Source organism: Callospermophilus lateralis, chromosome 19 (assembly GCF_048772815.1).
Source record: "Callospermophilus lateralis isolate mCalLat2 chromosome 19, mCalLat2.hap1, whole genome shotgun sequence".
Lineage (NCBI taxonomy): Eukaryota > Metazoa > Chordata > Mammalia > Rodentia > Sciuridae > Callospermophilus > Callospermophilus lateralis.
The window spans coordinates 22,429,104-22,443,089 of record NC_135323.1 but is presented as its reverse complement, the minus strand read 5'-3'; the positions used below and the strand labels follow the sequence as shown (position 1 = coordinate 22,443,089).

General features: G+C 42.5%; 1 protein-coding gene and 2 non-coding genes across 3 annotated transcripts; all 3 read right to left on the bottom strand.

Moving 5' to 3' along the window:
- Positions 1 to 177: 177 nt before the first annotated feature.
- On the bottom strand, positions 178 to 12,101 carry Cct6a (chaperonin containing TCP1 subunit 6A). The gene is made up of 14 exons (XM_076840081.2): positions 11,867 to 12,101; positions 11,619 to 11,682; positions 8,624 to 8,758; positions 7,187 to 7,360; positions 6,226 to 6,329; positions 5,410 to 5,520; positions 5,003 to 5,162; positions 4,828 to 4,910; positions 3,787 to 3,883; positions 3,384 to 3,531; positions 2,743 to 2,876; positions 1,821 to 1,923; positions 1,164 to 1,236; positions 178 to 585 (listed from the first exon to the last, which is right to left on the bottom strand). The coding sequence occupies exons 1-14, from the start codon at positions 12,001 to 12,003 to the stop codon at positions 513 to 515; spliced, it is 1,596 nt and encodes a 531-aa protein (XP_076696196.2). The 5' UTR covers positions 12,004 to 12,101; the 3' UTR covers positions 178 to 512.
- Positions 3,200 to 3,335, bottom strand: LOC143385523 (small nucleolar RNA SNORA15). Its single transcript, XR_013089478.1, has one exon. It is a non-coding gene; the product is annotated as a small nucleolar RNA SNORA15 (small nucleolar RNA).
- Positions 7,497 to 7,631, bottom strand: LOC143385527 (small nucleolar RNA SNORA22). The gene has a single exon (XR_013089481.1). It is a non-coding gene; the product is annotated as a small nucleolar RNA SNORA22 (small nucleolar RNA).
- Positions 12,102 to 13,986: the final 1,885 nt, after the last annotated feature.

Here is a 13,986-nt window from a genome sequence, read left to right as displayed (position 1 = left end):
TCTTTCAAAACCCAAACGCTTTCATGTTCTTTGCCAGGGCCTCAGGTGTGCTAGCCAAGTGCTATATCCCTGAGCTATGTTCCCAGCAGCATCTAGTGTTACTTTACACTAGCATAAAACTTGAAGGTTTAACAAGAAACTGTTTCATTAAAGTAAACCCAAAGAAATAATCAACTCTTTTAAATGTTTTTTTCAAGGAATATTTAATAAGGCAGATGACGTGCTTATCTGACATGTAATTTTATGTCACTGTAATAAACAAAACATCCTGTTCACTGGGTAAAAAGGACCTGCTTTATGCATGTACATTCAGTGCAATTTAAAAAATACTGTAATTATAATTTCACACCATAATTTGAATATGTGACCAATCTTTTTTTTTTTTTTTTTTTTAATATGGGAGAAGAAAATTCCTTGAACAATCATTTGAGGCTGGTACAAAAATCCACCACTATATCCCTCAGGATCATTCCATAGTCTTCAGTTTCAGATGACACAAGAGTGGCTTAAATTCAACCTTTTAGAGAGGACATTCCAGCTCGCATGATCTCATCAACCAGGAGAATGTTGGTGGCAATCACAGTGCTAAAAGGGAAACAGATGGCTCAAAAAGGAATCCTTAACTCAAACTGCTGTTCCCAACTAGACTATACAAAACACATCCAGCTGATGTTCTCTTTCTACTCAGGGCTGGCTGGTTGAGTCTCTACCTTACAGGAGATTACATCCTTCAGAGGATAACAAAACTCAGAAGGTACCACCATGAAGAGTATGCTGATTCCCAAAGGCAAGCAAGCTGCCCGTCTACCTAATACGCTTGTGTCTTGGTCAAGTCTTAATCCTGTCTGCCCATGCAGTGCTGGGGACTATACCCAGGGCCTTACATGTGCTAGACAAGCCCTCAACCACCAAACTCTATCCTCCTCAGCCCTTTGAAAGCTTTTTTTTTTGGGTGGCACTCAACCACTGAGCCACATCCCCAGTCCTTTTTTGTATTTTATTTAGAGACAGAGTCTCAATGAGCTACTTAGTGTGCCTTGCTTTTGCTGAGGCTGGCTTTGAACTTGCAATCCTGTCTCAGCTTCCCAGCTGCTGGGATTACAGGCATTTGCCCCTACACCTAGCTCTGAAAGATGTTTTAATTTTTATTTCCCCAAACTTACCAGGAGTGAAGAAGCTGTTTCTTCACACAGTAGTTATCCCATACGCCCACTTCTGCTGCAACCATTGGCTCACCTGAAAGGTAACCAAGTCTTCTTAAAATACAGTACATCATTATATCAGACGCAGTCTAAAGGTATAGTGAACACTTTTTATGAAGTGTTGCCAATTCTAAAACAGAATAAAGCCATTGAAAACATTTAAAATATAAAAGAACGTTTGGTGCTGACTTGCTTATTACTCATTCTCTCCTCTGTAACTACACAAAATCCTCCACAACACCTCTGATGAGTGGCTAACCTCTGCTTAGATGCTTTCCAGTGACAGGGTACTCTCATGGGTTACCACATGCTTGGACATCCCTGTTATTTACTATATTTTCATTTGTCAATCTGATCACATAATATAGTCTTTTAATCAGTTCCTGATTAAAAGATGGGGTTAATACATAAACCCTTCATTATCAACAAAGCTTCATACCACCACTCAGCAACATCTCCAACAAATCTGTACTCAGGCATCCACCCCGGCAGAGCCCTGAGCTCCGGACAGCACTGGCATCAAGTTGGAGAGCCGCTTGCCAAGACTCTTTCCAACCCTCCTAGAGTGACCTCACATGCTTGGTATTGTTCTTGCCCTATAGAGAGGCCTTCTTTTACCTGTGTTCAGGTCCACGCCTACAAGCTGACCCGATTCTGAATGTTCTGCTTGAATCTTAACTAGTGTTTCTTGAAGGTCAAAACCAGAGTTCTGAGCAAGAACCTAAAGTAAACAAATTTAATTCTTGAAAAGGCAGGAATTAAGAAGCTCTACAACAAATGAACAGTACTTACAATCCAAAAAATAAAAACACAAAACCTCATAATGAGGGCTGGAGATATAGCTCAGATGGTGGAGTGTTTGCCTTACATGCACAAGGCCCTGGGTTCAATCCCAAGCACCATAAAAAACCCCAAACAAACAGAAAACAGTGGTTTAAAATAACAAAGTTATTCTATAACTTTTAACATCAGTTTAAAATAACAAAAAGCAAGCTTGTACTCAAGCATAATGCCTTTACTGCAAATATTCTTAAAACAGTTCTCTTGTTATCCAAAACCTCAAGGACAGTCAAGTCTCCCAGAACAAAAGGCTTTGAGATGATGTGGATAGTATAATTGCAGGGGCTCAGAAGGCTAAGGCAGGATGATCACAGTTCAAGGCCAACCTCAGCAATTTAGCCAAGATAAAATAAAGAGGGGCTGGTGTTGTGGCTCAGAAGGAGAGCACTCAGGCACTCGTTTGATCCTAGCACCACATAAAAATAAAAAAGACACTGTATCTACCTATAACTAAAAAATATTTTTTTAAAAAGTAAAAAGGGCTGGGGATGAGGCTCAGTGGTTAAGTATCCCTGGGTTCAATCTCCTGTACCCCTCCCCCCAAAAAAGTATATAGATACGATGGGAGTACATGTGTCAAGTAGAAAAGGATTCAACCTGCTCACTCAAAATTCACATTATGAAGAAAACCTATATTATAAAAAAGGTTTGCTCAGTTTAATTGTTTTGATGTATTTAATAACTGTTCAAGTTTTCACACCTTGGGAATAATGAGCAATGCATCAGCAAACGCCTGGACTCCAAGTTGGGCCCTGCCTTTCACACTGGGCTTATACTTAATCAGGGCTTCTGCCATGGCCACCTCCACTGCACCAGCACCTGGAACCACACAGCCTGTTGTGTGGAGAAGAGGAGAAATGATAATAAGCTCAAGAAAAACGAAGAACCAATTACAAGGAAACAAGATACATATAGAAAACCACTTATGAAAGACATTAACTTCTTAGGAATCCGCCGTTTTCATAACAATTTAACAACAGCATTGCACTTGTCTGCTCTGCAGCGCTGCGGATTAAACTGGGGCCCCATGCTACTAGACAAGCTCTCCACCACTGAGTGACACACCCAGCCCACATGCAAAGGGACAAACCTAACAGCACAACAGTTCAATTGAGCTGGCATTCTGGCAACTCTCGTGAGCATGTGTTAGTTCATTTGTCTGTATTCACTTTTAATAGTGGCACACTTTGAAAAACCTTAGCATACCACAGTTATCATAAAAGGAAGACTTTACTTTTGCATGGTGTCTGGCTGTGTAAAATACTGACTAAAGTACACAGTATTCAGCCATGCTTTTTACACTAGCAAAAAGAACAAGATTTAAACACAATGAACTCTTACCATCATCGAGTGCATTTTTGACTGCCCTTAAGCCATCACGTATAGCATCTTTGATCTGAGTAAGTGTATGCTTATTTGGTCCTTTGACTAATAATGTGACAGAACGAGGATTGTTACATTTCTCAATAAAGGTGAACTTCTCTTCTCCCTGTAAGAGAGATTTTCAAAAACAGAATATATACAAAGAGTGAACAGGAGAGGAGTGTATGGAGAGGATAAATATCATATTAATCATACTAATTATACTGACCATATTAAAGCCAAATTTAGTAAAGATTGTGATTTTTTTCCATGCCAATGGAAAAAAATCAAACAACAAAACATACATAAACAAAGAAAAACCTGATCCTGAATTTAAAATTTTCTACTGAGGAATTCAGGTTTGGGAGGAAAACACACTTACCAAGGTATACTCATAGACAAGTCCTGCATGGCCCAGGCAGTCAGGACTGAGGTCATCAAGAGAATTCAGAGCCACCCCACCACAAGCAAGAGTCAGCCTGAAAGGGCGAAGTGTGAAACGTATCAGCAGTTACGCTCAAAGAGAAGACTAACCGCTGTCAGGAAGAAATCTCCAGAATTACAGGCTAAAGTTGCATTCTCAAAAATATTTCAACCTAAGCCTTTCCATCCATCAACAATCAGCTGAAAAGGATCTTTTCTTTTAACCTGTTAAAGCCACCCTCCCCTAAAGTCAGCAAACAGGCTTCAAATATGACCCTGCACCCCTGGTATTAGGGATCGAATTCGGGGCCTTGCATGTGCTAGCCAAGTGCTCCAATGAGCCATATCCTAGCCTTTTAAAATTCTATTTTCAGACAGGGTCTAGGTAAGTTGCTCAGGATGGTCTTGAACTTGCAATCCTTGTGCCTCAGTGCCTCAGCCTCCCAAGCCGCTGGGATTACAGGTGCGTGCCATCACACCCAGCTCTCTGGAACCTTTTCACAAGAAAAACCAGGGGTAGGGTGTGTCTTGTTCTAAACAATGCTCATAGAATTATTCACAATAGCCAAAAAGTAGCTACAACCCAAATGTCCACCAACAGATCAAAGATAAAACATGGCACATACAATGAAATAAAGAGTGAGATTCTGGCCTGATACAGCATGCAGACTATGCCAAGTAAGTAAATAAAACAAGCCAGATACAAAGGACAAACACCATGACTCCATTTACAGGAGGCACTGAACTCAGACCTGTGTTCACCAAGGTAAGGAGAGGGAGAATTGGGAGTAACCTATGTGGATGATAAAAGTTTCAAGATGCACACTGGTGGCAGCTGCACAACAGTGTGAATGCAGTAATGCCACTCCTTGGAGCCCTTAAAGTGTGAGATGTTATTTATATGATGCCACAAAAAAGCGAAAAATAAAGGAGGAAAAGAAAAATCCTAATTCACTTGCCAACTAGTGAAATTTACGTTATTCAGATGATCTGTTCATACCTTTCCATATTTCTCCGTTTAGCTCTGCGCAGAGCTACTATGCCTTCTTTTGCAAGAGCATCCAAAGAAAAGGGGTCAATCCCCTATAAAAGTAAAATCAGTTTCAGTATATCTTGCCTTGAGAGTAGAAAAGAACAACAAATTTTTCTTTTGTAACTCTAATTTTCATTCTCACCTTCTGATTGATAACAACAAAACCTTTATCTGAATCACCACAGACTTTCTTTTTCAGTTCTACTATTTTTTTCACTCTATCTTCAATAAATTTTCTTTCAGCTTTTACTAGTTTCTCTCTCTCTTCTGCACTCTTGTAAAAAAAGCCAGAATTCACTTCTCTGTTAGAAAAAGAGAAAAAATGTTTACTGAGAAGATAGCAGCCTGAGAAACTTGATTCATCTTAAAGCTTACAAAGCCCCTGAGCCCCAATCCTGCCCCTTGTACACTGTTAGTAGTCATATGCTCCTGGCCTCCCAAACCCAAATGAGTTATTACTGCCCTCACAGTGGGCAAAACAAATCTCAAAAGGAACTTGCTGCAAAACACCAAGCTCCTCCACTCCCCCTTAAAGGGGCGACCACTCACGTTTTTTCATACTCCAGCGACACATTGCATGTGAGAATGTATGCGTTTTCCACTCTCTTTTTCATGTCAGGGTGGCGGGCCCCATGGTCCAAAACAAGCCCTCTGATTAAGCTGTTAAAAGACAAGAATTCATAGTTACTTGTGGGAGGCTATCCTCGTACGTGATTTGAGTTACTCCCTAGCTGGGCGAGAGGCGCTTAGACACATCTTTGTGTCCAGAGCTTTCCCCACCCTTCTCAGGTCCAAGGGCTTGTCCATGTGGAGGTGTGTCTGGCCACTACCCCTAAAGACCCAATTGTCGCACCATGACTTTGGGACACTGCCCCCCCTTAATCTTCATTGGATGGGATTTTTCCCCAGAATTTTTTGTTCCCCAATAAAAGTCCACTCCCTGGAGTGTTCTCTCTCACTGGCCTGTTCAGTAAACCTCGCTACCCTAATAGGTAGCTGGAAGCTGGAGGTAGGAGAAGCTGTCCTGGAGCTGGTTTAAAGGTAATTAGAGTCTGTCTTTTTAATTCAAACTCCCTTCGGATTTCTCAAGTAGCTGAACCTTCATTTATGAAGCCTGTGCTGACCGTGGGCTAAAGTTACTGATTTCCAAAATAGGAGTCTTTCACTGACAAAACTGAAACACTCAAAAGATTATACTGACAATTTTTATACCATTAGTTTTCTCTCTTGAATTATCTGAAGTTTCTAGTGAAACCTAGGGATGGTCAATTGTGAAAAAGCAGTATTACAGAGCGCAAGACAGGCTATTCCAACAAAAGTAACACCACTATCCTCAATGGAAAATTCTGCAAATAGTCCTCCTACCTTGTGTCAGTTTCAGATTTATGTTTCATCTCCATGATCTCAACCATGAACAGGTCAATAGGCTCATCTTTTTTTTTAATGGTCAAAATGGAGTCCACTACAGCCTACAACAGGAGTACAACTGTTATATAAATTCAATTTGCAAAAGTTAAAAACATTGGGGGTTGGGGTTGTGGCTCAGCAGTAAAGTAGGCTCGCCTAGCATTTGTGAAGCCCTGGGTTCAATCCTCAGCACCACATAAAAATAAATAAATAAAATAAAGAAATTATGTCTAACTACAACTAAAAAATAATACCCCCCCAAAATAAAATAAAATGTTAAAATATTGAAGTTCTTCTTTAGAAGTTTTAAGTTTCTTTACTTTAAAATCTGATTTTTTCCTACGAGTAATGAGACTACAGTAGAAATAAAAGGCCCTAGTCATTTACAGTTCTAAAATATTAAATAATCACTCCTATTTTGCTGAAAATACTAATAACTATAGCTTACTACAATTACATGAAGAACTAAGAGTCAGAAGATTCCCAACATGGAAAGGTCAATACCCAAGGAAGCAGAAATGCTAATTAATTACCCTGATTTGATTGTTATACATTGGACACATGTATTAAACCATCACATATGCACCATATTTAAATTACTGATCAACTAGGAGCTTTCTAATTAAACCTTCATTTTATATTCTTTTCAAAAAATTGTTTTATCAGCATTTTAATGAAAGTTCCAATTGTATTTTTATAACCTGGTGAGGAGAGTTGTTCTTTGTATTTTCTCACTTCATGTTTCAGGGAATTGGATTAAATATCACTGCCTGGACAGAAATGAACCTAGTTACTTCAAATGGTGGACACTGAAGGTTTCAGACAGCACCTTCTAACTGGAATTGCTAAGAACACCGATGCTTCTGCTCTAAGGTATTTTCTGTGTTTACTACACCACACACACCAATTGAACACATACCTCTGTCAGGATGTCTGCAAGTTCAGCATGAACTTTGGTACGGAGAGACGTTCTGGCCACATCTATGAGTGTCTCCCTGTCCATCTCTCTGCTTACTTTGACTTGTTCCAAAAACTGAAGGGCCTTTTCCTTTGCAGCTTCGAAACCTTCAGTGATTATTCTAGGATGAAGACCCTGTAATAAACACACAACCAAAACACTGCCACTAAACCTGGCACCTTCCATTAGATGCAATTGTTCGTGGAAGTTCAGATAATTTCTGAAGGGTGATTTGGTATCACTCACGCCTTTTAACATAACCAAAACAGCATGATGTGCTGACTTTTTGAATACATTTGAAAGAACAGAATATACCTTTCAATGCAGAGGAAAAGAACAGACATTGCTCTAGCACAGCGTCAAAGCCAAGTGAACTATAAAGCACACTTGGGTGTTTGCTGTGCAAATCACCAGGGATAATATCAAAACCTAAAAGTGATCCCTAGAAATCTGTTGTTAGTAGGAACTCCCTCACCCCCATTCTGGGGATTAAACCAGGGTCTCATGCATGCTAGGCAGTGCTCTACCACTGAACTACATCCTTAGTCCCATTTATTTTTGAGACAAGGTCCTGCTAAATTACCAATGCTGGCCTCAAACTTGAAATCCTTCTGCCTCAGCTTCCCATGTATCTGGGATTCCAGTTGTACACCTCCACACCCAGCTAGTAGGAACATTTTAACTTTTCTACAAGCAATCTGAAATTAATTCACATCTTTAGCAATCAAAATAAATGTAGACTAAACATCTGCTCGCTCTCTCTTCATAGGGAATTCTGACAGTGGATTAGTACTCACGGAGGTTTGCTTTAAACTTGGAACTATTCAGGGCTAAAAAAAAGTTGTAGAATTTGGTGAGGTGTGGAGGCGCATACCTGTAATCCCAGCAGCTCGGGAGGCTGAGACAGGAGGATCTTGAATTCAAAGGCAGCCTCAGCAAAAGCGAGGTACTAAGCAACTCAGTGAGACCCTGTCTCTCAATAAAACACAAAACAGGGCTGGGGATGTGGCTGAGTGGTTGGGTGTCCCCGAGTTTAATCCCTGGTACCCCTACCCCACAAAAAGTTGTAGAATTCTTTTTACTCAAATGTCTAACATTTAGTTGACCTTTTCCTTGTAACTATGGCTAGTTCAGATCTCTACATCTCATATTATTAATTTGCTATAAAGCTAGATAGAAACAAAAAATGAAAGTAACTTGATAAAAAACTTGTAGGCCAACAAAGATTCCATAACATATCCATCATCACACATTTCTGTTCCACCATAATAAAGACCCAGGTTCTCAGATTTACACCTCCTGCTCTTTACATGCTGTGTGGCCTCTGCTACTGTTAACATATCAATTTACAAACATCTCATTTCTTACACACAATCGAGACAAGACAATTCTATGTACCTCAGAAATGTAGAGGTCTGCCTGTTTGAGCAGCTCTCCAATGATAAGGACATTGGAAGTGGTGCCATCCCCAGTGATGTCATCCTGGGCTGTTGCTACTTTTGCTATCAAGGAGGCTGTTGGGTGCTGAATTTGCTGAAAAGGGAAAAAAATTTACTTAAGTTACATTATTAAAATAAATATATCTTGAAACCAATCTGTTGAGAACCTCTTTAAATGCTGTCTACCTTAATTGCCCAAATATTTGGCTAATAGTCCTTTAATAAAAAACTTGCAAATTGCTATTTTGCATATCAATCTATGATGATCAAAATATATGGAGACAAGCACTGGCAATCCCAGCTATTTGGGCAAGTGAGCCAGGAGGATTTTAAGTTCAAGGTCATCTGTGGTAACTTAGTGGGACCCTCTTAGCAAAGATCTTTCATGGAGTCACTGTGGGAAAGAAAACAGGAAAATCACCATGCCTCTGAAGCCACTCCAGGTTCTTAATCACAAAGGATAAAATCTCCTGCACCGCCTTTGGTTTTTCTATGCTCCTTTAACCTTGAATAGCTCTCAGCCTTCTCTATCTTCGGGGATACATTTTTTTTTTTTGGCGATACTGGGGATTGAATCCACGGGTGCTCCACCACTGAGTTACACTCCCAGCCCTTCTTATTTTGAGACAAGGTCTTGTTAAATTGCCCAGGCTGGTCTTAAACTTGTAATCCTCCCACCTCAGCCTCCCAAGTTCCTGGGATCACAGAGCCTGGCTGATTAAGAATCTAGGTCATGAGGCTAGGGTTGTGGCTCAGTGGTAGAGCGCTTGCCTACCATGTGCGAGGCTCTGGGTTCGATCCTCAGCACCACTTAAAAATAAATAAATAAATAAAGGCACTGTGTCCAACTACACCTTAAAAAAAGAATATAGGCCTTGACAGACTCTATAAAGACTATCGGCTGGGCCTGGTGGTCACATATCTGTAATCCCAGCTACTGGGGATGTAGCTCAGTGGCACAGTACCCCTGGGTTTAATCTCAAGTTTGTCCACATATACAATCTTGCACACTGCTTCACCTAAACTGGCTGCTAAGCACTCTGGCAGGGATGCTAGCAGGTGATGCTGCTCACCTGTCAGTCCCACAGCAATAGATTATAGACAGATCTTTCCATTGCACCTGGGGAACACCAGCAGCCAGCCAGGAAAGACACATGTGAAACACACACAGACTATATGTAAAGCTGCATCAGTGCCAGGCCTAGTGGCACACACCTGTAATCCTAGTGGCTTGGAAAGCTGAGGCAGGATTAAGAGTTCAAAGCCAGCCTCAGTAACTTAGAGAGAGGACCTAATAAACTTAACAAAACCTGGCTCTAAATAAAATATTAAAAAAGGGCTGAGATGTGGCTTAGTGGTTAAGTGATTCCCGTTACCAGGAGGGGGGAAAAAAAAAAAAAAAGGAAAAAGGAAAGCTGCTAAGAGGTACAACAATGACATTTTGGCCATGTGGGAGGATGATGGACCCATTAAGAGCACTTTTAAGGGCTGGAGGTATAGCTCAATGTGAGAGTGCACACTTAGGATGGACAATGGGCTCAATTCCCATCACCCAGATAAAAAGAACATTTCAGAAATGAGATGCCATGTCTGTGAATCACTTCCAATCAAGAGGGAAAAAATAAGCAAAAATGTAAAAAAAAGAAAAACCCTCTAAAGGGCATGTGAATGTTTCATTTTCTCAACTTTTCTGTTCATTTATAATCTTTCAAGGAAAAAAAAGAAAAATCTATGGCAATTGAAGAGGTGCAGGCAAAGGGGACTTCTGAGGTGGCAGTTTCTTTCTTAGTTTCTTCCTGTGTTCAGTTTGTTAATTATTATTAAACAATAAATGTTTAATATGATTTTCTGTAGTTGTCATATTTTACAATAAAAACCAACCAAAACTAAAAAGTCAAAGATATGGCTTTTCTGACAACAAATTTAAGTTATGACTTTGCTTGTCATTAGCAAAGGCTACCATTTAGCCATGCAAAAACAAACATTTCATAATCCTGTGATTATTAAAATACAATAAAACTTTGTAATGTTAAATAAAAATAATTAAAAGTAAAAACTATAACTAGTAGTTTAGTCCTTACTGAAAGTACTTAAAAAACATCTGGATATTGATGCCATGGATACTACTATCAAAACTCCAAATTCTATTCTCACTTTAAATTAGAGGAAAGAAATGTGTGTGTGTGTGTGTGGGGGGGAGGTTGTGGCTCAGTGGTAGAGCACTTTCCTGGCAAGTGTGAGGCACTGGGTTCAATTGTCAGCACCACATCTAAATAAATAAATAAAGGTCCATCAACGACCAAAAATAAATAAATAAATAAAATTAAATTAGAAAAAAGAGAGAGAGAGAAAGAAATGTGTATGAGCTGCTAAGTTTTGGAAGAACAGATATGAGCAAGAATTTTTAGACAGGGGCTCCCTAGAATGCCCAGGCTGGCTTCCTGTCCCAGCCTTGCAAATTGGTGGGATTACAAGTGTGTGCCACAGTGCCTTTCAATAACACCGATCCCTGGGACTTAAGGTGGAGAGATGTATCAAAGGTATTCCTGTTTTTTTTTTTTTTTTGTATGCTGTTGGGGAAGGAACCAGAGCCTCGCACATGCTAGGCAAGCAATCAGTCTGTGAGCTACGACCCCAGTCAAAGGGATTTTAATTGAAAACAGAACATCTTGCTGTTTTGCCCAGCTGGTTGTGTCAACCGCCCCTAATTTCTCAAATGACAATGAACTAAAACAATCCTTTAACCCAGACAACAAGTGGCAGGAGAGCCGGTATTCAGGCTCAGGACCCCTGGCTGCACAGCACTGGCACTCCGTCCCGACCACGCCGCTCTCCTGGTCCTCCCCCGTCTGCAGGACTACCTGCGGGGAATCACGGACACGATTTTCTCCCATTCCTCCTGTAAGGCAAATGAGCTGGGGCAGACAACGACCTGACCAGCACGGGAACCTCACCATTTCGTGCAGCAGCACGTTGCCATCCTTGGTGAGCTTGATGTCCCCAGCGCCCGACACCAGCCTGTTCGGGGGGGGGGGCAGAAACGCCAAGTCAGCTTGCGCCTTGTCAAGGAACCCAGCCGGCCTCCCGCGCCAGCCCCCGGGGCCAGGGGCGCCTCCCCATCTCTCCAAGGCCAGTGAAGGCCGGAGAGGGGCGGCGCAGCTAGCGCACACCGCGGGAACGCGACCAAGCCCGTCCGCCTTACATTTTCATGGTGCCCTTGGGCCCCAGGTTGGTCCGCAGCACGTCCTGCAGCCCGCGGGCCGCGCTGATGTTCACCGCCAGCGCCGCCTGCGCGCGGGCCACCTCGGCCTTCGGGTTCAGAGTCTTCACGGCCGCCATTGCTGTCCGGAGAAAGAAAGAGGGGCGCTCACGGAACCGGAGCCGGCAGCGCGTGGCCGGGCGGCGCTCTCAGCAGCTTCTGGAAAAGTCGGGCGCGCCGGACCCGCCCCCAGCATGCGCACGCACCGCCGCCTTTGCCCCCCGTGGTCCCGCCCCCCAGCGTGCCACGCGCCTCCGCCATTGGTCCATAGGCCGGTCGGCGTGCGTTCATTGGTCGTGGCCGCTAGGCGCCTGCGGACCCGCCCTCGCGCACTGGCCCAGCGCCATTGCGCTGGTCTTCTCCGGGCCTGTGCTGTGGGCCTGTGGCGGTTCAGGGAGTGTGGGGCCCGGGGTCCACCTGGGCGGATCCGAGACCTGAGAACGTAGGCGGGCAGGGCCTGCAGGTGCCGCGCGCGGACGGACGTGGCTGGGCCTCTGCGCGACCCGGGCTCCTTCTCCCTGCCGCGGCGGGATTGGATTCCCAAAACCAGGGTGGGGTTGGGGGACGAGATGATATAATGAGCCAGTCTTCTTGCTGACACTTAAGTTGTCCTCAGTCCTCTGTTATATAGACTGCAGCGAGTATGCCAGTATATGATGCTTTTAGGTGGGTTTGTGAAATTAGAATAACAAAGCCATCTATATAAGTTTGAGAAATAATGCTGCAAAGTAGGAGGCTAGTGATTGGTTCTGCAGACAGTTCTTCATTTACTGGTGAAGATGCACAGGGAGACAAACTTAACCCGTGAGCAGAGGTGAAGACTGGAATTTCAGGCATCTTCTAACAGCTAGAGAAAGGGGAGTTGGAAAGACCTGCTCTCTGGAGTTTCAAATTTTAAGTTCATTTATTATGTGCTTTAATCATTCTAGTCTCAGTTGTCAGAGTTTGAATCAAATTATGTTTATGGTTAATTAGTTATTTTTCATTATGTGGTGCAAAATACAGTAATAAGGACCGTTTCTTGTATGCTAACTTTTTAATATATATATATACATATATATATATATATATATATATATATATATATATTTAGTTATACGTGGACACAATATCTTTGTTTTATTTTTAAGTGGTGCTGAGGATCAAACCCAGTGCACTCACTTCCAAAGGCTTATATCCATTTCACAATACAAAATGTGTTTAGCTCATCTCCGAGAGTCTTCAAAGTATGAGCGTCCTAGCATTGCTCAAAAGTCCGAGTCCAAAGTTTCCTGGTAGACTCAAGGCAAACCCTTCATTGTGAACCTGTAAAAATCAAAACGTAAGTTACATACTTCCAAGATTCAATGATAGGACAGGGTAGACATTTCCATTCCCAAAAGGAGGGATGAGGTAAAAAAAGGGAAGGGTCAGACCAAAGCAAGACTAAAACTCAGCAGGACAATGTTAGTTTCTATAGCTCCGTGTGTGTTTGGTATCTAGGACACATGATGTGATGTGAGCTCCAAAGGACTTGGGCAGCTCTGTCCCTAGGCCTTGCTAATTGCAGCCAAGATGGCCATTTTTTGGGCTAGCTCTGCCTACTCCCTGCAACTTCTCTTGGCAAGCATTCTACCTTCTTGGCATCCGTAACTCCCTGGTTTCTCCATTGCAGCTCTGGCCTCACTCTTGTGGCTTCCTACATTGCCCTTTCAGGGGCTGCTGGCAGAAACTCAGATCCTGCCTCACACTGCCTGGTCTGTCAGGCTTTCCTTTGAAATCCTGGTGGATGCTTCTAGCATCATGTGGACCAAGCCAAGGTCTGCTGCTGACCTGACTCATTCCAGAGACCCCTTGAACCATGACTGTAGCAGCGTGAGCACCTTGAAAGCTGATCACAGGAAACAATCCTGGGGAAGCGATTTGCTAGGCCACCCTGTATGAGTAGTGTCCTGAGGCTCATTCCTTAAATTAATGCCTTTGAAATGATTCCACTTTTACATCCCTGACTCTGCAGTGAGTCTGGTCTTGCCTGTTCCTGAGATGCCCTCAAGGCATCTTTCCTGTTATCCCAGTGCAAAGTA